At 42.4% G+C, this 26,417-nt stretch overlaps 1 protein-coding gene across 1 annotated transcript in view; it reads left to right on the top strand.

The window, feature by feature from the left end:
* Window positions 1–26,417, top strand: part of LOC128693991 (uncharacterized) — a 42,403-nt gene that overhangs the window by 10,276 nt on the left and 5,710 nt on the right. The window contains exon 2 of the mRNA XM_070090907.1: window positions 25,690–25,872. Coding sequence (XP_069947008.1) covers window positions 25,690–25,872 — 183 coding nt within the window. The remainder of the gene's footprint in view (window positions 1–25,689; window positions 25,873–26,417) is intronic.

Below are 26,417 nucleotides of genomic sequence, written 5' to 3'. Positions count from 1 at the left end.
GCTATCGTCGCTCAGTTTTGCGGAACCTCGCGTTGTTTAGCTCTGCTGTGTTTACACAGCCTACACATGTAATGCACGCCATCTTTATACAAATTATTGTATTGGGGAAAGCGCCAGACCCATAGGCTTTATACTGCTGCTTATCCTCGTAAAACTTTCGTATAAAAACGGTAACACACATTTCAGATCGTTAGTTAAGTCAGATGAAGCAAAATGCTCTAGGCATTTCACTCTTGTTTTATTTTTTGTATAGACTTGAGGGGTAAAATTTCAAAATGAGTCTCCGTACTTTTACTGGAATCCTCAAGGGAGGTGCCATGATGCCGGTAAGGAGCTCTTGATCCAAGGAAGTGGACCTATCTTCCCCTTGCCTGTAGGTTCCCTGCTGTTTCTCCGGAGGTCACCGGCTGTACGACCCGATCCCAGACTAGGGCTTCGATAAAATTCTTCCTTACATCCCTATGGCTCGTATGTCTCAAGTTTCCACTTGTCTGTCGATCCTGGCCCTCTTAGGTCAGTGTGTGCATCTTTGAATCCCCTTCAAAGACTTTTTATATTGTGATAATTTCCTATAGTCCTCTCCGCTAACTCGTCAGGTTCAGTTCCTTGATTCAACCTCTCCCCCTAGAGCATTCCTCTTGGTTATGGCGTTAGTCGGGTCAAACCTTTGGATCTTTGATTAAAGAGCGTCTGTATGCTCTTGGCCAGGTTTAATCTCCATACTGGAGCCGCGTAATCAGTGATTGGCCTAACACGTGTTTTGTATAAATCCCTGAAGATTCTTTATTTTCAGCTTCTCTCCACTCATAACTACCGTGTCCAGTTTGCCTTCACCCTCTTCTGTATGTGGGTGTGTGGTGGGGTTAGGGTGTGTGGGTAGTATGGTAGTCACTTCCTCAATGACCCATCTTGTCACCAGCTGCTGCTCAGGCTCCTTACTACTCGCCTGACTTTCCATCTGACCTTGCACGTGAATTGTTGTTCATGAGGCAAAGTGACCATATGGCTTCTGTTGGTTGAGAGGAGTGAGAGTTATTGTTGATGTCACTTGAAAAAGTACGTACGTGTTTGGGTGTGTGTGTGTGTGGGGGGGAGATTATTTTATGAAATTTAGCCTTGATGTCAATGCAGTTACCCAGATGTTTTAGGGAGTTTCAATCTCTGAACCTGTGCAGATAATTTACATTGTGTTAATAACTGCTTACAAATATTTGTAATTTGCACATTGGTGTTTATAATTTTTTTTTCATATATTTTGTTAATTTGTCCTGCGTGTGAAACTGAAACAGTATTCATAGCTAGAGTAGAGATCTTAACCTATTTTCTCCATAGTCTGGTATATATGATGAGTAAGTTAAGTCTCCTTCAGGTTCGTCTTCTCATTTTTCTTTAATATCCTTAAATATTTACAACAGATTTGACCTAATTCTTTAAGTTTCATTTTGAATAAGGTTATTGTAAGTTACTCAGCTGGTAGCTCAACTGTTGGTGTAGCGTCCCCGTTTCTTGGATGCTGGTCGTTGTAGTGAAACTGGTGAAAGGGGGTTCGTTGCTGTGGGTCAGCACGTGAGGGGTCAAGGGGCCTCTTGCGTTCTGAAATGTAAGCTACTTTTGTTTATTAATGAAGGTACAGCAGCAGCACGGGTTCACGCAATTTGATAACTTTTTTTTTTTAAGAATGCGCAGTATAGATACACATTGAAGATCAAGTGTGTATATATCAGTACCTTCACATTCAATGACATAACGAGACCATGAAAAGACAACTGTGCAGATTGAAATAATACATCCCTGACTATGTCCATTATCACCCACAGGACGTTCCTCCAGCTAAGTCAGATTTACTAATACCAAACCTGGATTATATGATAATCAGTTTTAATAAAGACAGCCTTTCAACATCAAGCCATCCTTCTAACAGTTGTTACTTTTAGTTTCGGTTAAGTTTAGTCACAACGGGACTATAAATGAGATGAGAAATGATAAAAAAAAAAAAATCTGCCGCGTGAGCATATAACTGGTACCTGTTGAGCGCTGTTGATGTAAAAGTCATATTTCAACTATTCAGGGCTCCGTCAACAGTCACCCATTTGACTTTTTACAGCAGTGACATATGTCTGATTAAGAGGACGGGCTACACGGAGGCAACCACTAACTCCCCCCTCTTTGAGGGAAGGAAAACAATGCGAAGTAGGAGAAATGAGTCTCGTTACCCGTGTATGTAACTTGTCCCGAAAACGTACATCAGCCAAACAATACTGGTTAGTATAGCATGATGCAGACACATTTGAATTGAAGTTCTGCAAGATACACATAAGGTAGATGGGAAGTGCCCTCTTACAGATTCGTACACAACACTCGAACCGCAACGTTGCTTTCCACATCCTTGTCTCTAATAATGTGGTCAGCAGCACCTGCTGTTGTACACGCTGAGGGCCAAGCAAGTCTGACCTCGAGTGTACACCTGGTTGGTGTACACTCGAGGTCAGACTTGCAAACTATTCAGTCTCGCGATTAGCAGACGAAAGTTCTAGCCTCCCACTCCTTGCGCTGAATGACCTACAGAGGTTTAGCGCCTCGCATAACGTCTTTGTTACAGAAATAAAATTAATGGCTACGTGGATCACACTCAGATTATATTGGTAATGGTTCAGGGAATCGGCCCCCACCGTTCGATCTCAGACCAGGCTTAATCCGGCAAGGAAATATTGAAATAAGAGCTATTAAGAGGTAGACAGGAAAGTAACGTGCATACTGAATTGAGTAAAAGCTTAAGCTTTACCAACCATCACGCATGCTCCTAAGTCAGTGCACAGACAAACAATCCTACTACGTGGGCACAGTCTCTCGTGTGAAAGAAAATTATTAAAAAAAATCCTCCCACTTTGCAGGTATTTTTTCCAGGCAAGTTTTCATCACTCCATAACTTACCATAATGCAGTAACGAGGGACATTTTAAATTATCATGTATCCTGGAAGATTGCTCATCGGTACATGCCTGCAGTTATACCTTAAGATAAATTGTAGCTGGACTTTGATATGGCATGACAATCACGAAGCCACATAGCCGTAATTTATTTAAGGCATTGTCAAAATTTTCTCAACTAATTTATGAATGCTGAGGTTCTAAAAAAATACCGATCATTGACTTTCATATTCAGTCATCAGCGTTGAAACAAATTATAGAACTTACAGCGAATCAAGTGAGGAAAATAGAAGGCATTATGCGGACGAGCGATTTAACGACAAACCTTAAGAGGTTTAGTTAGGTAAAGTACGTCAGGAAACAACGTCAGGAAACAGGACAAGTATTTCTTGACGCAGGCCAGTAGTGTGATGATCCGCATCTGGAGCTTTTGGTCATCTGACCGAGGCCTTCCGCTGGCCTACCGGTTCACCATTTTAAAATTATGGTTAGAACTCATTGTTCCTAGTAGTACAACAAACCTTGAGAGAGTATGTATCTCTGTAAGCTGGGAAGCTAGTAAGCAATTTTTGCTTTGGTATCTCATTCGGAGTTTGAATTCAATGTTGTAGGCTTCACTGGAGTACTTACTGTGTTGGCAAGAGATCTTGCTTTTGTACTTTATAGAAATGAAATTTATCCTCACTTTTAAATACTCACATTTTATATGAAGAATGTAAGAGGTATCGAAGAGTAAGTTTGTTTATTCAGGTATTCACAAAGTTACATAAACTCTCATACATAGCAGCATGTGTGTAGTGAACCTAGGATAACTCAAAAAAGTCAGTGACTAATTTCCATTGGTAAAGGCGTGTTTTGTGTATAAGAATGGGACATGTACAACGTGGAGAAACTTACATTTGGATAATTTTCACTCGCTTAGAGCTTTATCAAAACCACTGGATCAGTAAAGTTCCTGGTGAGTGAAACTTATCCAAACAAGTTTCGTAAATTTGCACACGTCAGTCTCGTACATGTCACTAAAATATGAAAGAAAATTAGAGATAAACTTCCCAGGAGAGACAAATCTCTCCTGGAAAGTTTATCCAACTCCTGCAAGTTAATATTTAACTGATTTGTTTAATTAATTAATGTATTTGTTTTTTTATTTTAATTATTTTCCATGGGCTGCACTAAACAAAATAGTTTAGTGGGTCCATTGCATCTTAGCTGTAGTGTGTGTGCTGCTGCTACTCGTGTATTTAAGAGGTTCCTTGTTCTCAGTCTATGAAGCAAAGTACGTGTATGTATAATATATAAATAGCACGTGATGAGCATCACTATCGTTTCATCTTTGTGGAGCTCGTGGCTATTGCTTTATAGTTTTCTGGTAAAGGCCAGACGGGCTTTTTTTTTTTTGTAATAGGTTTCAGCCATTAAAATTCAGGCTACTGCTGTAGATCTGCGGGCCCGTGCTAAGCATGTCGTCCTCACACTCGCTCGTATATCTGCCTCATTTCAAAGCTACCCAAAGCATTTGCTTTATTGAAATCTATTCAACTTAAATCCATTGTTCAGAGTTCTGTCCCAGTATACATTTACCCCACCACTTCTACATTTTCAAGGGGTAATTCAGTGCTCTTCATAGAAAACTTTCCTGGTACTGAGAATTTACTTATCTTCCTTGTGTGTGTGTTTTGCAGGGTATTTGTGCCCAGAATTGCATCCCATAATTTAAATTAGGCACAACAAATTATGTAATAACAGTAATATAATCTTGGAACCTCAGTTTATCCTCATTGATGTGAGTTGCAGTTTATTAGCCATATTTGAAACTCTGCTGTATTGGTATATTTCTGCTAACCATAACTCCGATCCTCATTTTTATATAGTTGAATTAAACTATTTTTTAAATGCCGCAATTATTTTTGTATTCCCAGGATTAAGACCTTTAAATATGTCCACTCTTGCATTTGCAACTTTTCCGGCGACAATATTTTGTGGAAATCATCCTGTGTCCTTTGGTGCTACGCTAATAATTAAAAAAAAATGTAGAAGATAAAAACAGTACTCATGTTATACATAATTTTTTTCATTACGATTATTAAATAAATGAAGACCTTGAGCACTAGGAGGACCCCGAGCACTGAAGATTCACGAGAACTCAAGTGTGAGAAGTACGTACTTGGTGAGGAGAGTCGATCCTCCAACAGGAACACCTGTGTTCTGTTGCATGAGTGCACGCACTGTCCTCACCAACGCAAGAAACCCGATGAGAATGGATGATGGCATTTGGGATGAATGGTGTTTACCGGAAGTGATTGGGGAGATTTCTTAGCTTTGTATAAAGTGTACAAGTAATAAGTATTTCATGGTATATTATAGTTGTGTTTTGTCTGAATGACCCAACCTGGTTTAGCCCATTTTTTTTTATGAGATACACCTTTGGTGTTGCGATTTCCTTAAATATAATTAATAACAAGTAATGAAGTATTGTTGTACGTCTTAGGTTGTTCAGCTAAATTGTGGTCTTTATATTTTACAATAGAGTATGCCTTGAAAACAGAATGATAGTTAATGTTTCAGGAATCTTCGACTCGCTAAAAGCATTGAACTTAAACTTTGTAGGAAGATGTATAATGTGAGCGGGGGGGGGGGGTATATTATGGTAGTGCATCAGTGGAAGATGTGAATAAATAAATGGGATATAAGCAAGGATTACTAATGAAAGTATCTTGACTCGCTACTCATAACGAATTCAAAGGGAAAATTAATGTGTAAGCACTAGTTTGGGGGCGGAGGAGGGGGAGGAGGAACTGCGATCATCGTCGACATACTTTTGGCGGCTTAAAATAGTTAGACAAATAGTAGGAGTACCTGAAGTTCTGGAGTTCTCCCCCCCCCCCACTGTGGCCTCCGTCGCTTCTGCAGATCTCTGCCCCTCGTGTTTTTTTTTCTTTCTTTCTTTCCTTTCTTTGCCTTTTCCCATGGTCCTCATTTTGTGTGTGTTTCTTTTCATTCTGCTTCTTACCTAGTTTCTTCGTACTCTGCCACCTTCCTCATCCTTTCTACTCACGACTTTGAAGTAATGAGTCGGCGTGTGAAGGTCTGAGAAATCTAACAAGGTAGCGAAACTTTATCGCCACATAGAGAGCTGAAGGACAAGGTCAAGGGCTCCGTCGTAATAATTTGGAAAGTCACGTTTTGCAACGACAATTTCCTGCTAGCTGCAGCTACCTCCTTCCTATTTTCACACTCATGAGCTTCCTACTGATGTTTTAAGTAAACAGCTCGAAATATTTTGGTTGTAAGTTGATTCCCTGACGTCCGCTAAATTTATGTATGACTCTAGTACTGTGCCAGGTGAGCGCTCGTAAGATAGGACCCACTCGTTCCAGATGGATTAAAAAAAAAGGACGGGGGGAGGGGGAGGTATTTTAGGTTTACCAACAAGGTGTGGAATTCAGTTTTTTTTTTTTATCTAGCAAAATTGGATACATTTAGTAATGTGCTTCCGTCCTTTTTTATGATAGCTGCATAGTGGGAACTAAAGCTGGCTATGTTTCCCCAGTCACAATCACACAGAATGGGTTACATACTGCGTTTGTACAGTGTGTAGGAAATACAAATTTCCTTTAAGCAGCCGATGGAGTGGGTGAGTTATCGCAGTCGGTAGATGTGGGTAGGGTGGCAGTTGTGGCCACAGGTGTTAGCGCCAACTCGTCCCAGGAGCAACATCCGCTGTTACTTCCGTTGCCTCCCTTCTAAAGGCATAAAACCGTTTCAGTATCCTTGCGAAAATTGCACATATGGCAAACTACTGCACTTGCTTTCTGATGGGCTAGGTGATCAGAGTAAGTGTAAAGTAGACCAAGTTTAGGAATTAGTTTGTATAGGAGACCCAATTGCCCTTCATTTGGCTACCGAGGTAAAAAAAAAAATTGTCAGTTATATTAAATTCTCAGAATATAAAGCATTACAAAAGACTTAGTTTGTATGGATACAGTTTTATGTTAATACCGCTGAGAATGATGAAGCTGATGACTAACGAAATCGCAATAACACGACTGCTAGCAAATCAGAACGGTTAGGGCAAAAATCGGTTAGAAATTAGTGAATCTGTACAGTATTAAATAGGTTACCAAGATAAAACCTGTATGATAAACTGCTGTCTAACTAGATTAATGGACTGGTGGCCAGGGTTAGTTTTTTAAGTACCTGCACACATGGCAGGTACTTAAACGCTTAAGAGGAAACACGATATATACAGAAGAGGATAAATACATTATTCGGCATTTTTTTTAAATATAGTATAACACACTTATAGAATTAATGCCTCTAATAATAAATAGAATCTTAGCGCTTTACACAAATGTGCAGGAATTTTTGCAGTTATGAAATGGTGATTTGTAAAATGAAGCTGAATTATTGCAATAGTAGTCAGAAGTGAAATTAATATCGGTGGCATGTCAGCTGCTGCATTTAAGCATTAATATACCGTCTTCATAACTGTGTGTTTGCTTTAGAATGGGTGGCGTTCACAAATGAACTCTTCTCTCTGGGCAAAATTCAATTAAGTAAACTTCCGACTGAGGGGGATAAGGTGTATATCAGTCACGCATTGTGCTGGGCATTTGAGAACCACTTAGGTTTTTGCAACAAGCCAATGAGGCAGGCGAGAAGTACGAAAGTAGCCTGAACTTAATCATAAATTAACACAACTGCCCTCAGTGAAAATTCAGTCTTTGGATCGCTAGATTACCTGTGATGCAGTAATCGCTCCTCCACTTTGTTTGGCAGATATATTGTTTTTAGGCCTTTTTTAAAGAAGTTTTTCCGGGGGGAGGAGATTCACTTTAGGAAACGTAATGAATCGAATTGGTTTATACGTCGTTGATGAGATGTGTAATGGGAGCTTTGAGTCAGTACATCGAGTGGGCGGTGGCAGGGTAGTAACGGTGAGAGGGTAGGGTAGTACTACCACTTGTTGTGAATGCAGCTGTATTTATCAGTAAACTTTTTTGGTACAACCCAGTGTCTCTATGAAAGAGACCTTAGCATAGTTCCGTAAAATATCCTTTTTAAATATTTTCCACTAGCTTCCCTCTAACTGATTCCCCGTCTTTAACACACTTCTCATCGAGTCTTTGGCTCACAATTTAAGGACCTGTGTTCGAACCCAGCACAAGAAGTGGAAGCTTTCGGTAAATTTCCCTACACTTATTGTCTCTGTTCACCTGGGTGTTAACACATTACTTTGGGAAGATGATCAAAGAACCCTAATGGAAATAAGCCAGTGTCTATATTGAATTAACCTGGGTTACTAACTCTTCGGGTTAATAATTTGAATAAAAAAATAATTGCTTCAGTCCTCACCCTCTCCCGTCCCCTCCATCACCATGCAGAGTTGTGGGGCCACACCCATGGCTTGCATGTTTGTTTCGTGTGAAATTAGTTACAGGAATAGTTATACCTGTTCCGTTTCCCAGAGAAGGTATATACATCGAGATGTATCTGCCCACTCTAGTTGAATCCCTTTTCATTATTCTTGACAGGGGGTGTACAGGTGATATGCAGCCTTAATGATCCTCTGGAGTTTACCTGGAGAGGGTTTCGGGGGTCAGCGCCCCCGCGGCCCGGTCTGAGACCAGATCTCGTGGTGGATCAGGGTCTGATCAACCGGGCTGCTACTGCTGGCCGCACGTAAACCGACGTACGAACCACAGCCCGACCTGGCTAGGGTAAGGCATTGGCTTAAACCGGTGGGAGAATTGGACCTGCCTCGCATGGACCAGTAGGCCTGCTGCAGTGTTCTTTCTTATGTTCTTATGTCTGTCCAGCGCCTTTTTGAAGACATACAGGGATCTATTGGTAATCCCCCTTATGTATGCTGGGAGGCAGTCGAACAGTTTTGGGGCCCCTACACTTAGTGTTTTTAGTGTACTAGTGGCGCCCCTGCTTTTCATTGGGGGAATGTTGCATCTCCTGCCGGGCCTTTTGCTTTCGTAGGGAGTGATTTTCGTGTTTAGGTTTGGTACTAATTCCTCTAGGATTTTACAAGTGTATATTATCGTGTATCTTGCCTGCGTTCCAGGGAATACAGATCAAGGGACTTCAATCGTTCCCAGTAATTAAGGTGCTTTATTGTACTTGTGTGCCGTGAAAGTTCTCTGTACATTCTCCAGGTCAGCAATTTCGCCTGCTTTGAAGAGGCCAGTTAAGTGTACAGCAGTATCCCAGCCTAGAGAGAACAAGCGATTTGAAGAGAATCATCATGGGCTTGGCGTCCCTAGTTTTGAAGGCTTTCATTATCCATCCTATCATTTTTCTAGCAGATGAAGTTACCTGGAGGTTACCTGGAGGTTATTCCGGGGATCAACGCCCCCGCGGCCCGGTCCATGACCAGGCCTCCCGATGGATCAGGGCCTGATCAACTAGGCTGTTACTGCTGGCCGCACGCAGTCCAACGTACGAGCCACAGCCCGGCTGATCCGGCACTGACTTTAGGTATCTGTCCAGCTCTCTCTTGAAGGCAGCCAGGGGTTTATTGGCAATTCCCCTAATGCTTGATGGGAAGCTGTTGAACAGTTTTGGGCCCCGGACACTTATGGTGTTTTCTTAGTGTACCAGTGGCGCCCCTACTTTTTATTGGGGGCATTTTGCATCGCCTGCCCAGTCTTTTACTTTCGTAGGGAGTGATTTCTGTGTGCAGATTTGGGACCATTCCTTCCAAGATTTTCCAAGTGTAGATTATGATATATCTCTCCCTCCTGCGTTCCAACGAGTACAAGTCAAGTGCTTCCAAGCGTTCCCGGTAGTTAAGGTGCTTGACAGAACTTATACGTGCAGTAAAGGATCTCTGTACACTCTCTAGATCTGCGATTTCACCTGCTTTGAATGGAGATGTTAATGTACAGCAGTATTCCAGCCTAGAGAGAACAAGTGATTTGAAAAGGATCATCATGGGCTTGGCATCTCTCGTTTTGAAAGTTCTCATTATCCATCCTATCATTTTCTTTGCACGTGCTATCGTGGCACTGTTGTGATCCTTGAAAGTGAGATCCTCAGACATTACTACTCCCAGGTCCCTTACATTATTTTTCCGCTCTATTGTATGGCCGGAGTCAGTAGTATACTCTGTTCTAGTTATTAACTCCTCCAGTTTTCCATAACGGAGTAGTTGGAATTTGTCCTCATTGAACATCATATTGTTTACCGTTGCCCACTGGAAAACTTTGTTTATATCTTCTTGGAAGTTAACCGCGTCCTCAGCAGATGACAGCCTCATGCAGATCCTAGTATCATCCGCAAAGGTTGATACGGTGCTGTGGTGTATATCTCTGTTTATGTCTGATATGAGGATAAGGAATAAGATGGGGGCGAGTACTGTGCCTTGTGGAACAGAGCTCTTCACTATGGCAGCCTCCGATTTAACTCTGTTGACCACTACTCTTTGTGTTCGATTTGTTAGGAAGTTGAAGATCCATCTCCCCACTTTCCCAGTTATTCCTTTAGCACGTATTTTATGGGCTATTACGCCATGATCGCATTTGTCAAATGCTTTTGCAAAGTCTGTGTATATTACATCTGCATTCTGATTTTCTTCCAGTGCATCCAAGGCCATGTCATAGTGATCCAGTAGTTGTGAGAGGCAGGAGCGACCTGCCCTGAACCCATGTTGCCCTGGATTGTGCAGATTTTGGGAATCCAGGTGATTTGCAATCCTGCTTCTTAGCACTCTTTCAAAGATTTTTATGATGTGGGACGTCAGAGCTATTGGTCTATAGTTCTTAGCTAATGCTTTGCTGCCACCTTTATGGAGTGGGGCTATATCTGTTGTTTTAAGTGACTGTGGAATTTCACCCATGTCCAAGCTCCTCCTCCATAGTGTACTTAGGGCATGCGAGAGGGGTTTCTTGCAGTTCTTAATGAAAACAGAGTTCCACGAGTCTGGGCCCGGGGCTGAGTGCATAGGCATGTTGTCAATGGCTTTTTCGAAATCTATCGGAGTTAGGGTAATGTCGGAAATCTGGCATACATTTATGGAGTTTTGAGGCTCATTCATGAAATCATTTGGGTCGTCGATCCTCAGACCGATTAGTGGTTCACTAAACACAGAGTCGTACTGGGATTTCAATATTTCACTCATTTCCTTGTTGTCATCTGTGTAAGTCCCATCCTGTCTGAGTAAGGGCCTGATACTAGATGTGGTATTTGCCTTGTTTTTGGCATATGAAAAGAAATATTTTTAATTTCTTTCAATTTCACTAATAGCTTTAAGCTCCTGCCTCTCCTGGTTCCTGTAAGAGTCATTTAGCTTAAGTTCGATAGTTTCCACTTCCCTGGTCAGCGCCTCCTTTCGTGTATCAGATATTCTAGCACTCCTGAGGAGCTCAGTGACTCTTCGTCGTCTTCTGTAGAGGGAGCGTCTTTTTCTCTCCAGTTTACTCCTGCTCTTCTTCTTTCTTAGGGGAATATGCCTAGAACATGCTTCGGCTACTAGGAAGTTGATCCTTTCAAGGCACTGGTTTGGATCCATGTCATTTAAGACATCTTCCCAACATGTTTCGTTTAGGACATGGTTTACCTGGTCCCAGTTGATGTTCTTGTTGTTGAAATTGTATTTTGTGAAGACACCTTCACAGGTACATGCATTCTGCTGTTCAGGACCCCTATGCATGTACGTCTGGACTTCGATTAGATTGTAATCGGAATTAGTTGTTTTTGATATTCTTATGTCTCTTATCAGGTCCTCATTACTTGTGAAGATAAGGTCAAGTGTGTTTTCTAGTCTTGTTGGCTCCACTATCTTCTGGCTTAAGGTGTGTTTTTCGCAGAGACTTAGTAGCTCATGTGTGTGTGACCTTTCATCTGCGCTACCTCCGGGGATTGTTTCAGCTATAACATTATTTGCTACATTCTTCCATTTTGTATGCCTTAGGTTGAAATCACCAAGCAGTAAGATGTTTGGGGATGGAGCTGGAAGGTTTTCCAAACAGTAATCGATTTTCAGTAGCTGTTCCTTGAACTGTTGTGAGGTTGCATCTGGTGGCTTGTATACAACCACAATGACTAGGTTTTGGTTCTCGATCTTTATTGATAGAACTTCAACTACCTCATTTGTGGTGTTCAGCAACTCCGTGCAGATAAGGGACTCTTTGACATACAGGCCAACCCCCCCTTGTTGCCTGTTTTTTCTGTCGCATCTAAAAAGGTTGTAACCACTTATCCATATTTCACTGTCAAAGTGATCTTTTATGTGAGTCTCTGTGAAGGCTGCAAACATTGCATTAGACTCCACTAGAAGTCCACTGATAAAAGGTATTTTGTTATTGGTGGATGGCTTAAGGCCCTGTATATTAGCAAATATGAACGAGGTTGTATTGTGTGTTTGTTGGGGGGATTTTTTTATTGGCATCAGTAGTTGTAATTCTGGAGGGCCATGGGTGGCCACTGGCTGCGCCTCCAGTCCAACAAGGCTCCAAGGTGGTGGACTATTTTTGTTATTTCCTTCCATTTTCTTTTTTCGTTTCCTGCCACTAAAAGTAGATACATTGTCAGTAAGCTTTAAATGTAGCAAGTCGGTCGTATTTCCCTGGCATTCAAACTGTCATATTTTTTTCTTCAGCAGTGTTAGTACAGTCTACTGCCTGGTCTTGTTTGCTCGCCTGAAAGTGGCTGGTAAGGTCTGTTCTTGGCCCTGCCACAATTACTCACTCATGTTCACTATTCCTGGCCTCATGAGATCTATCATACTTAAAAACTGTCTTGACTCTGCTTCCACCTCACGCCTGTTGGTATGTGCTATCCTTCCTGGATACAGACTTAGGAATAGCGGATAAAGCCGGGTTTGGCACGACTGATGCTCGCCTCCTTACCCTTGGTTCCCCTGTTCACCTACCAGTAAATAGATAATATATCTTTATTTCTACAAATACAAGGTATGCAGGCCTAACTGACATAGACACACTACTATATAGAAAACCGCTTGTTATGCAGAGTATTTCGGGCAAATTAGGTTAGTTTTGTCCCAGGATGCGACCCCCACCAGTCGACAAACTCCCAGATACCCATTTTACTGATGGGTGAATATAGACAACCGGTGTAAAGAAACGCCCAATGTTTCTACCCTTGCTGGGAATTGAACCCAGACATTCGCTGTGTGAAGCGAGAGCTTTAAGCCACCAGGCCACGGGGCACCTGGGAGTTACTGTTAGTCGCTCCCTGCTATGGTGTACTACCACCCTAGAGGTGGTAGTACACCATAGATAGAATTGTACTTCGAAATTAGGTGAGGTGGGTCCTTTAGCTTTTTTCCACAGGGAGTGGAGTGGGGACGGGGGTTAGGCGTATTTTCTTACGGCTTACATTTTCCTTGTCTCGCTAATTTAATATTTATTATATATTTATATTATTCTACAGAGTGGAAGTAGAGGGAACGAGATTAAGGTCATACTCTGGTGTTGGAGCCGTTGCCCGTCACGGTTAAAAATATCCAGACTACTCGTAAAATTCAACGGGGTTCAACAAGGCAAGTTAAGGCGACGGTTGGCAGTGGGCGTAGGGTGGGCCACAGGGTCTTGTTTTCTATACACTACTGCTCGCGCGGAAGCCTCATGACTTATAAGATAAGATTTCGTTCGGATTTTTAACCCCGGAGGGTTAGCCACCCAGGATAACCCAAGAAAGTCAGTGCGTCATCGAGGACTGTCTAACTTATTTCCATTGGGGTCCTTAATCTTGTCCCCCAGGATGCGACCCACACCAGTCGACTAACACCCAGGTACCTATTTGCTGCTAGGTGAACAGGACAACAGGTGTAAGGAAACGTGTCGAAATGTTTCCACCCGCCGGGAATCGAACCCGGGCCCTCCGTGTGTGAAGCGGGAGCTTTAGCCACCAGGCCACCGGGCCACAGAATATGCCATTTCACAGCCCCTGTTGAGTTAAGTTCGTAAGGTTTTGTTCGAACTTTTAACTTGTCTTGTTTCCATTAGGGTCCTTCAATCTTCTCCCCCCCCTCCCCCACAAGGATGCACCCCACAATAGCTGACTAAAACCTTACTTTTAGGTGAACAGGGAGCAATAGCTGTAAGAAACACTCCCATCGTTTCACTCTTGCCGGGGATGTCTGGTCCCCCTCTGTGTGAGCTGAGGAAGCTACCACCCAAGCAATGAGCAGCATGAGAGCGATTACTGGTGTCTGTTAGTGAGCACGAACATTACTCGGCCTGTCAGTGAGCATGAACATTACTCACTCGGGGAAACACTAAATCTACCTAGAAAGCGCACCACCTCTCGCCCCCAAGACTCCTGTACGGTTCAGTATTTTCCTTAAGTTACTCCTCTTCAATGGTGACCTGTAAATTATGCCTTCGAGCAGTTGGAAAGTTGACCTTCCCACACCAGTGATGCAGCTCTGGCAAGGCACTCCCTGTCTAGACAGTTCTGGTTAATTTTACCACCTGTTTACCTGCAGCGGAGTTGCGTTTGAAGGGATCGAGACGCGACTCCTGGTCCCGCCTCTTTAACTTTCAAAATTACTACTTGCATTTTTCTAGTTCCTGGCTACCCCGAGGTTCGCTAGGATGAAACTTGAACTAAACAAGAGCGTTGGAATTATCTAGCAAAATGTTCGTGTTGAGCTCCGGTTCTTGGGCCCGCCTTATCTTTGTTGGTTGATTTATACTCTCTAGTACTTGCTCTTAAAGCTGTGAATTCTCGTATATGGTTCCCCAGTAAGTTGCGCCATTTTTTTTTTTAAATGTTCTGTGTACGTCGATAAGTGTAACATCCAAAATATATTCGTGGGGAAGCTTTAGACCCGTAGGGATTATAACGCGTCTGGAGAAAGATAATATTTGATCCGAAGGAGAAGGTAACTCGAATTTCTTGGATCAAGGAGCCTTCACCAGCATCAAGACCACCGCCTCCCCATGAGTGCGACTTCATTTTATAACTGACATCAGAATTACTGTATACCCAGCAGAAAGTCTTGCTTCTCCCTCTCGATTTGTACTTCTCTTCTGCCCTTGAATTTCTTGTATCCATATAGCTATCTTCCCTCACCTACTTAACTGTCCTGACCTAGGTTTCTCTAGACAATTAGCAGTAGGTAGGTCTCTAGATAATAACTAGCCGCAGGTAGACAGTAGCCTAGTTTTTCCACATCAGATAATGTATTTGTCTTTGTCTTTCAGATTCTCTTGTACCTGTGGAAAATACTGTATATATTTTCCAGAAATACAGTAGTTATATGTAAATAGATGGCCATACTGTATTTAAAATAATTATATTATGGAAAATGGGAAACTGGACCTGCGCCTGCGCAGACAGCACTCGCCATTTTGTTTGAATTGGACACTAACGGTAGTGTATAATGGGAAGAATTTTTCGTGCTCTAGAGGTTAAAATTGGGTTGACACCTCTCAAATAGGAGGCGAAATTGTTGGATGTGCATTCCTGAATAACTTGATATATCAGGCGACTGGACAAGACAGCTCCAGGAACCTCAGATAAGTCTGTTATGTTTAACTCTGGCCAGTGTTATTTTCATAGATAGTGAGGTTTTCTGAGTATGATACACATTAATCTCCAGATATATTCTCCTTCTGTTGTATAAATGTATATATATATATATATATATATATATATATATATATATATATATATATATATATATATATATATATATATATATATATATATATATAATTTATTTTTAATATACAGTCCACAAATTTATATATTTACCAGCATTCCTGGCGATGTATATTTCATTTATAATTAATAGGTCCAGAGCAACTTGTGGATAGGACAGTGGTAGGTATCGAAGGGGGACATTTTGTGCGACCTAGGTGTCCCAAATTCCTACTGGTCTAACTGATTAATAATTATCTTTGTTCATTTGCTGTTATGTACATAATGATACATTCAGATTAATGTAATTTTCCACAGTACCTCTTGTAGTCACACGGTATAACACGACTTTGTCATCATCATAATCTTTATATCTACAAGTACATGATACAACTTGTACAGACCTAGCTGACATCAGTGACATACCTTATAGAATGTCTCTTGTTAATGCAAAGCATTTCAGGTAAATTAGGTTAATTTTATCCCCAGGATGCGATTCACACCGGTCGGCTAACACCCAGGTACCTATTTACTGCTAGGTAAAAGGGACAGCAGGTGTATACCTCACCTTTGATATACCTTTGAAGAGTTTCGAGAGTTTATCTACTCTGAGCTCGGCCATGGGCCAGGCTTGTCTGGTGCTTGCCTGGTCAACCAGGCTGTTGCTACTGGAGGCCCACTGCCCCACATATCCATCACAGCCTAGTTGATCTGGCACCTGGTGAAGATACTTGTCCAGTCTTAAGGAAACATGTCCAACTTTTTCTACCCGTACCAGGGATCGAACCGACATAAATCAGTGTTTATTTACACTAGAGAGAGGGGGGGGGGAGAGAGGGACACGACGACTCAGCAACGTGAAACATGTTTGCTTTCGTTCGCTGTTAGAGGGGTAAACGAGTGGCAGCCCTTGTAGGGAGCTTCACCTGGAGGAATAATTAGGGCAACGATGTTGTAGTGTGGGTGGAGAGGGTGTGGGGCATGGGAATACAGGATGCACGGCAGTGGGTAAGGACGCAGGAACAAAGAGAGGGAGAGGGCGTTAGCTAGGAAGAGATAAGGAGGGGGGTGGGCAAAGGCCGGAGAAACGGGGCAGCAGCTTAGGTGTGTAATGAGAGTAAGGGTAGGTGAGCGTTAGATTAGATTTTGTCGCCGAAGTAGCAAATTTATTATTGTGCACCCCATAGCCATCTTATGGACGGTAGCACAAGAGCATGTGAATACAGTCTAGGAACTAGGCCCCAAAAGCGTTAGTAGTAGTACGTCTGGTTATATATCTGTAAATTATTTTATCTGTTGCGAGCAAATTTAGGATATTTTCTTAATCCCGTATGTCTGGAATCTAGTTATTAATAAAATACCTTGACATATCGCATAGATTATTATACTATCTCTGTAATTACTCCTACGTGATAGTTGATAAATTAGCTAAACAGAAGGAAAATGTAGACTAACTTGGGTATACGTGTCAAGCATCAGAAATAATGTTTGGATAGAAGTAAATAGTGAAGCTGAATGCCATAGAAATGTAACTAGAAGCCTGAATAGGTAAGTCCTGTTCCTCGATTGGCAACGCTCTCGCCTCGCACACTAAGTGGCCGTGGTTCAATCCCAGACATGGGTGGAAACTCTGGAAATGTTTCCTTGCACCTGCTGTCCCTGTTTTCCAGGCATTAAGTAGGTACCTGGGTTTTAATCGACTGGTGTGGGTCGCATCCTGGGAGACAAGATTGAAGGTTCAACCCCCAGTAGAAATAAGAGAGGCCTCCATGATGCATTGACTTTGTAGGGTTATCCTGGGTGGCTAACCCTCCGGGTTAAAAATCTGAACAGATCTTATCTTGTGTCGTACACAAACAATAGAGACTTAAAAGAAATTTTTTCCCTGAACTGATAAACATATTGGGGAAAGCAACTGGTTTAAAAGAAATTTTTTCCCTGAACTGATAAACATATTGGGGAAAGCAACTGGTTCTTAAGCTGATGTTCTTAATACTAGGACAGCCTGTTTTCAGTTCTCTTCGTGAGTCTGTTACTTACTCGGATTAATCTGTTAAGTTTTGAAATTTCTCCCCCCCCCTAACCCCCCCCCCAAAAAAAAAAAAAAAAAAAAAAAAAAAAGAATTGATGGAAACTCGACGTTCCATCTCCAACGTGTCCATTCAAAAGTCAAGACTGCGCTCGGTTTTATAATCATTATTTTATTTTATGATTTTTGTTTGCTATTCATATTGTCAATCTTGAACTTTTGTTTGTAGCACATAATCTACAATTAGTTTTTATTTACCCTTAACCAACTTGGCAATATTTAATGAAAGAAGCTTCTATTAAAACCTGCTCTTTGAAATTGCTTGATTGCCATATACGTTTCCCTCTATGATCAGTTATGTATTTATTTTATGGAAAAAATGTACATGAGATTTGCAAGATTTGTACATTTTGTAACATCTTAATACAGCTTGAATATATACGCATCGCAGATATTCGGATTTAACTAACCTGAATCCGATGCTTTGTTAAAGAACGTTCCTGAACAATCTAAACAATATTAGAAGCAAGGTTATGGCCAAATGTAATATACTGTGCACTAATTTTCATGGCCCCCATCTTGGATTTCTGCAAATCTGTTAAATGCTGATGCTGCCATGGTGGCATTCATAGAATCTTTTATCAGGGATCCCCTGAAGATAATAACTTGCAAGAAAATTACAGATGATTTCAGGTTAATCAATAAACTAAGGTGGCTACTTCACTGCTGTGTAAGTTTATACTTCTGTTTGTAAATTTGTAGATTTTCCTGTACAGGACTTTCCTTACCTAAGTAGTTTTACTTTGTGAATGAACTCGTCCTATTACCCGAACCTTTGGTAAGAACAGCAACATTAATGAAAGAATAAGCAGGATAGGGTAAGCCATTTAAGCTAAAGTACATTGTCTGAATTTTGTGAAAGGACACAAATGAACCAATGTGGCGTTTTATTGTGGCAACGTTTCGTTCTCCAGGAGCTTTCTGCAACTAATGTCATATTAGTTGCACTCGTGTCCTTTTACCTAACATATTGTCGGCAATTCTGCCAACATTAATACATTGTCTAAGTTGCAGGGTATGACTCAGGGTTTGAACTCAAGCATGTTAACCAGATGCGTGTCTAGCCTGTGTGTTAACTATTGCAGAGGTCAGCTATCCATTCTTACAATGTATTAGACACTTTTCTAAATGTCGGATATCCGCTTGCCAACACTGGTGGACTGCCTTATAAGTACTCTAATGCACTTTGAATTGCAAAAGAAAAAAATCAAGAAAAACGAAGACTATGATAAATATTCTACAAAGAAATATAATTAGCGAGACGAAACTATATGGTCGACCTACCAGGAGGGTAGGGTGGTACAGAGTTTATTTTCGTGTACTTATTCTTCATATACTACCGTGCAATACATAACATCGGAGTTTAACATGGGATTAGCATAAGATGCACATGTTGCGGCGAGCGTCAGTATGCAAATGCTGGATCTGGCAGCCACTAAGGACTGTTAAACACCCAGTTTTATGACGCGCTTTTATTTTGGTAAATTTATTATTGGAAACTTCGACCTCCACTCCGCGAGTGAGGAGACTTAATTTTGATATGATTGTGTATAAGAACAAAATAAGCTTTACATAGTAATGCGGAGTTCACAACAAACAGTTAGAGAGAGTGAAGGAAAGATGAGGTAGTGTGCAGGGGCTAAAGGAAAGCAGGACGATGGGAGTTGCGTACGGAGGACTTGGGGCCTGGAGCCAAGAGCGTAAAGGTGCCCTTGAGAGATTAGCTTGTGTACAGTTTCCTGTTGTAAATTCTACGCTTTTCCGTTTTTTATAAATATTCTGAGTCATTCTTTGATTATATGGAGCAGGAATTAATAGTAGCAATTTGAAAATGGTCCAAAGAGAGCAATTCATCACAGCGAAAGGAAATGGGTATGGTTTGATCTCTTGTGGTCCGCTACAGGCAAACCAAGCCAAGTTATGCCTCGTTAAATATTTTCACTCACACTTCAACACTTCCCTCAAGGGAGGTACATAGATGCCGGTGAAGGGCTCTTGGTCCAAAGAACTGGATTTATCTCGCCCTTCCGTAAATCTAACTAGATATATGGAAGGGAATGCTCCCCATTCCCAAGGCGTTGTATGAAACCAGTTTAGCACTTCCTCCTCAGTACAATAGTCAGACCGGGATCTGTTGTAGAGATATATACATGTCGTGCCGAATACGTAAAACTTGCGATTTTGGCTTAAATAGCAACGCTTTTCATGCCGAATAAAGCAAGCGAAAATTTATGTATGCAATAACTTGGCAAAAATCATTGAGTCTAACGAAAAAAATATATTTCATTGTTTATTATTAAATTATTGTAAACTTGTCTAAAATATATTTAGTTGGATTATGCTAAATTAAATTGTGCTTGTATTAATGTTAGGCAAGTTTCCTAAGGTGCTTTTGGTACAAAATCATTGATTTTTATATTAACATAAACGAAAAAAATATATCTTTAAATGTATAAGAGAAAATTTTAGAAAGGACTTAATTTTAAATGCGTTCTTGCTAATTGACCAGTTTCACCTATTCGGCACGACATATATATGTCTATATATATATAGTGTGTGCATGCATGCAATAAGATCACAGTAAGCAGGTGAAAATTGTCATGGGCTTGTTTTTTTTTTTTTTTCGATTTTTTCTTAAAAAGTTGGTACAGTAGATTTAGGTAGGTATGTGCGGGTGCGTAATGTTTGCTTTTATTAATATGCTCAGTAAGTGCGAAAAACAATCATGAACATTAATATTCAACAGGCAAGATATACCTTGCTTGATTATTGGAGATAACTTTTGGCATACATAATTTCTTACACACCGGCACCTTGCTGGTGGTAAGTACTGTGCTGCTGTACATGACTAGATTCAAATATTGGTAGACGCTAATCTAAGATTATTCAGAACTATAAAATTAATAACTACATGTGGGTATCTTTGAGAAACTTCTCTCAGCATGGTCAACTGAATATGCCCAATATCCTGCAGGCGAAACTGTTTTCAGTAAAGATATCCATTGTTGACAGTTTTCTGGCCCTGCCAGTTGCACGTTTTTTACGTTTTTTTTTTTGACAGGTTATGCGTCCTGCCTGCATTTACGAAGGCTTATTATCTCTAATACTATGTAGTTTTAGATTAGCGTCGATAATTATTTCAACATCCCAAAAATTCAAGCTGAGAGAAGGAAGACAGTGTGTCCTTGAGTTAAAATCATTCCTGAATTTGAAAACTATAATGAAAGAGCTGAATTCGATGTACTTTCGTGACGTGTATCAAATTACATTTTCAAGTAACTGTCTCGAGAATGGATATATAAATCACGAAACCCCTTAAAATTTTTCATTACCTGGAGACCTGGAGAGAGTTTCGGGGGTCAACGCCCCCGCGGCCCGGTCTGTGACCAGGCCGTAAAATTGCATTCATATACCGTATATGACGACGTTTCGGTCCGTCGTCTTAAGTTTTTCTGCCTTCGTGTGTTAGTGTGACTATACTATGTGACATACATGTATGTCGTGCTTTAAATTTAACCAGAGTGGACAAACGAGCACAATTGTCTTTAAAATAAATGAAGATTTTTTCTTAGCTTAATATAGATATTAACGAAAATTAACATACGCAGATTTTCAATTGGACACCAAAACTTAACCCTGCTAGAATTTACATAATTAGGTTAATCCTACCTAATCAATCACCTCGTAAGATTCTTCTAACTTGTATTCACTTTATGCTTAGACTAATTTTTGCAGTTATATAAATAAAATACCTATGCTTGTTTGGCTTGTGTAAACGTATTCACCCCGTATTGAATGAAAAATTATTTGTGCTCATGCTTTGGTTTCAGCAAGTGACTTATTTGAAGTTATTGAACAATACGAGAGAAAATATGGGTAAACTAATGGTGTATAAACTTGTAAATGTATATGGATGTTGAGTAAAGAAAATCTTGGAAGTAGGCAAGCTTGGGTGATTGCAGTAAGGGTATACAGGCTCGCAGGTGTTGAAAACGTCACCTGCAAGAATAGCTCTGACCAGTGGTACAAGGCGCGCACGCCTGGCCTTCCCTGCTCTGTATGCTCACTAACCAACCTTAGTACCCGCCCACACCACCACCATCCCCCACGCTACCGCCCACACCACCACCATCCCCCACGCTGCCGCCCACACCACCACCATCCCCCACGCTGCCGCCCACACCACCACCATCCCCCACGCTGCCGCCCACACCACCACCATCCCCCACGCTGCCGCCCACACCACCACCATCCCCCACGCTGCCGCCCACACCACCACCATCCCCCACGCTGCCGCCCCCACCACCACCAGCCCCCACGCTGCCGCCCACACCACCACCAGCCCCCACGCTGCCGCCCACACCACCACCATCCCCCACGCTGCCGCCCACACCACCACCATCCCCCACGCTGCCGCCCACACCACCCCCATCCCCCACGCTGCCGCCCACACCACCACCATCCCCCACGCTGCCGCCCACACCACCCCCATCCCCCACGCTGCCGCCCATATCATGTGGGAGTTCGAACACGTGGATAGGGTAAAGTAATACTCACGTAGGCTGGTAGTACGTATAATTACGGATAATGTGGGGAGCGCCCAAACAGCCGTACCTATCTCCTAGCTTACTCTCGTATGACTGACCGCCCACAGTACCCAAATGTGAGGGGGTCTTTGAATACTGCTGTGGTCAGCACAATATGAATACAGACAGTGACTCAGGCAGAGACGGTTGGTAGTGAGTCATCTACTGGTACACTGGTTACTGGTAACTGGTTACTACTACTGAGAGCTCGGCGACGCTAACATATGTCGTCCTGACATACAACTAATACAAACTAGAGATGGCAGGTGTACGGCTTGGGCTGATTCTATACAATGTCAAAGTACACAACAATTGAACATTATAACATACATAAGTAGAACATTGGAATGGAAGCTTACGTAACTGAAACTGTAATGCAATACAAGGTATAATATAGCACAACTCATCGAACCTACTTTGATTTTGGATGGCTTTGCTCGAGTGTTTGCGACTCTTGTAAATTCTGCTGTTGATTTATGAAGTGTTTCACGGATTCTTCTAAAAACACTTTGAGCTAAGCTGGTACGAGTTGCTATGAAATCATCAGGATTGTAATTTGGTTTCGGATTAGAATATAACAACTCATAAGGCAAACGTTTATCTACACCATACAATGCATAATGTGGAGTGTCACCTATAGAAACATTGTAAGCAGAATTTATAGCACACTGCACATCAGGTATAACTTCATCCCAAGTTTCACTGTTGGGATTGATAGTGGCTCTCAAGACATCAAGTACTTTCTTATTGGTTCATTCTGCTATCCCACCGCTGCCACCATTTATCATGTGGGGTTCGAACACGTGGATAGGGGAAAGTAATACTCACGTAGGCTGGAAGTACGTATAATTACGGATAATGTGGGGAGCGCCCAAACAGCCGTACCTATCTCCTAGCTCACTCTCGTATGACTGACCGCCCACAGTACCCTTATGTGAGGGGGTCTTTGAATACTGCTGTGGTCAGCACAATATGAATACAGACAGTGACTCAGGCAGAGATGGATGGTAGTGAGTCATCTACTGGTACACTGGTTACTGGTAACTGGTTACTACTGAGACCCACACCACCATCCCCCATGCTGCCGCCCACACCACCCCCATCCCCCACGCTGCTGCCACCCACACCACCCCCATCCCCCACTGCCGCCCCCCACACCACCCCCATCCCCCACTGCCGCCCCCCACACCACCCCCATCCCCCACGGTGCCGCCCCCCACACCACCCCCATCCCCCACGCTGCCGCCCCCACACCACCCACGCTGCCGCCCCTCCACACCACCTTCACCCACGCTGCCGCCCCTCCACACCACCTTCACCCACGCTGCCCCCCCCCACACGCCACCCACGCTGCCGCTCCCCACACCATCCACCACGCTGCCGCTCCCCACACCACCATCCACCACGCTGCCGCCCACACCAAAACTACGCTGACCCGCCCACACCACCACCCCCACTATCCAGAAGACAGTTTGTTCATCTAGTCGATGCAAAAAGTGGATACACCCCCAAGATTTCAGATATTAACAATGCGTGTTTCGCCATATCCTGTAAGGTTTGCCTGGAGGTGTCTGAAAGATTGGATGTTTGGACACCAGTGAATGAGCCCCATCTCTGCCCAACACACTTTACATTTTATGTTATTGACTGTGTAAACATATCCAGTGTGTTAGTAGACTAGCCAAGGCTTAAAGGTCTAGATGAATGATGTGAACAGGTGGGTGGGTGTGTAGTGATTGAGTGCTGACCCAGACACATGCTGAGCTGCCTCTACATACGGGGCTAGCAAGAGAGGGGCCCGTGTATTGGCAGGCGATACGAACTGCTAAAAGGCTTACATTTGTTCTGCCACACTCCTCGAGTCATCCAGACTCGGTAAGTATGGACAAGTGGTAACTGAAAACAGAACACTTGTAGGGTCTTGGGTTTGACTTAATCTTGTCTTCAAGAGGGAGCTGGACAGATACCTAAAGTCGGTGCTGGATCAACCGGGCTGTGGCTCTACGTTGGACTACGTGCGTCCAGCAGTAACAGCCGCATTGATCAGGCCCTGATCCCCCAGGAGGCCTGGTCATGGACCAGGCCGCAGGGGCGTTGATCCCCGGAATACCCTCCAGGTAGACTCCAGGCACGTAGACAAGAATGTAAATCCAGAAGGTATGGGTATAATAAACTTCCTCATTACAGAGATGGATGAGTCACTCACTTTTTTGGGTTATCCTAGGTTCTCTACATATGTGCTGCTATGTATGATAATCATTGTAACTGTGTATACCTGAATAAACTTGCTTAAATAACCAAAAAAAGGCACAATACCGTAACTGGAACAATACACAAATAACCCGCACATAGAAGAGGGGAGCTTACGACGACGTTTCGATCCTTGGACCATTAGTGTGACTTTGTAAATGGACCAAGATGTCGTCATAAGCTCCTCTCTTCTATGTGCGGGTTATTTGCTTAAACTTGCTTACTAAAAGTGATTAGTCGAAGAACACAGGTAATTCCAGCATGGAGGCGAAAGAGAAAAGGGACGAACTTTTGACGGAGATGGAAAAGTTGTGCGCTACTGTGCTGAAGTGTTGTTTTCTCTCCTTGGCCTGGCTGAAACAAGCTGACTGGGAACACTGCTGCCACTGGACAAGTTGTGTGCAACTGTGCTGAAGTATTGTTTTCTCTCCTTGGCCTGGCTGAAACATGCTGACTAGGAACACTGCTGCCACCAGTGTTTTACAAACTAATACCGCTGCAACTAATGTCTTGTGGGTTGCTTAGCCAATCCTGCTTGGCTATAAGCAGTTAAAGATTAGGCAGTGGAAGTGCTGAGTAACATAGTGTGGATTGGAGGTAAACATAGCTTGGCTTACTGGGATTTCTTGACAGTGGGCACATTAGATTGAACATATTAGTACACGAGCAAGGCCAGGTCTAAGAGAGAGATGTGAACAGCTGGACAGATGTCAAGTAAATGAACACTGACCCAAGCTGTCTCACCGTTAGAGGTTGACATGATTGGGCACAAGGAAGCCTATGTATTGGCTTGTGATACAAACTGATATGCTGCTGCCAGTACAGTACCATCAACCCATGCTGCTGCTCACACCACCACAATGCTTGCTCCAAACCTGCAACCATCATCACACTGCTTCCCATACCACCCCCCACTATCGCCATGCCACTGTCCATACCACCGCCATCCCTATTCATCCACTATTCCCATACTTTTAGCTGATATGTGCATGTAGGTGTATTGCGGGTTAGGCAAGATGTTTCATGGTCTTCTTAGTTGCAAAATATTTGTTGAATATTTGAGCTTTTACAAGCTGGTAACAACATTAGCTCAAACTAAGTAATTGTGACATCGGCAAGAAATTTACCATTTAGCACACTTTTTTTTTATTCAGAATTGTACTGTGTGCATTTCTCCTAATCTTTGTGAATTGAAATCATATACTTTTTATTTTTTACAGATTTTGGCCTTTATCTGCATTGCATTACTGCGTGAATACGACCTCCATTTTGGTGCTGAATCTTGGCATAAGAGTCTGGCAGACCGTAGGCTTGTTGGAATCATAGCCATTGGTTCTTCGATACTTATTTCTCTTCCTCTTCTTCTTGCCTACATCTTCTTTGCACATTCATCAAACCTACTGGTAAGTTATTTGATTTTATTGCTGATTAGTTTTATAGTACATTTTGTATCTCTTGTGGATTTATATACTGTACCCCCAGCTAGATCAAATTCTACACCCTTTTCCATTACCAAGCAGTACCTTCTAACAAAATTCTTCCCAACTCCATCCCCTTACTGTTGTTAATCAGCAGCTAAGCTTTCTGAAACCCCAAATATCTTGTAAGAAGAGACTGTTTACACACACATGTAGGGGTGTGAGAACACTCTTACATAATAGAAATCACAGACATTAGAACATCACTAATAAGGGCAATATAGGACAGTGAAACTGGAGAAATTTGCCTCCATACACCGGTGGGGTGTTGAATCCCCCTCTCGGGAGGCTGCAATCCCTCTTGAGGGATCACTGCCCCCTGAGAGGGGGAGTTTATCACCTGGAGTTACCAGGGAGAGTTTGTTGGGAAGTTTGTCACTGCCATGCATTTGTGGTCACACTGGTGCCTGTGCTAACCTTCCTATGATGTATAAATATACCTAGTTGGTATTGTCTTATTGTAGCCAGCT

The sequence above is a fragment of the Cherax quadricarinatus genome, chromosome 33 (assembly GCF_038502225.1).
Source record: "Cherax quadricarinatus isolate ZL_2023a chromosome 33, ASM3850222v1, whole genome shotgun sequence".
NCBI lineage: Eukaryota > Metazoa > Arthropoda > Malacostraca > Decapoda > Parastacidae > Cherax > Cherax quadricarinatus.
This window is presented reverse-complemented; position numbering and strand designations above follow the sequence as displayed.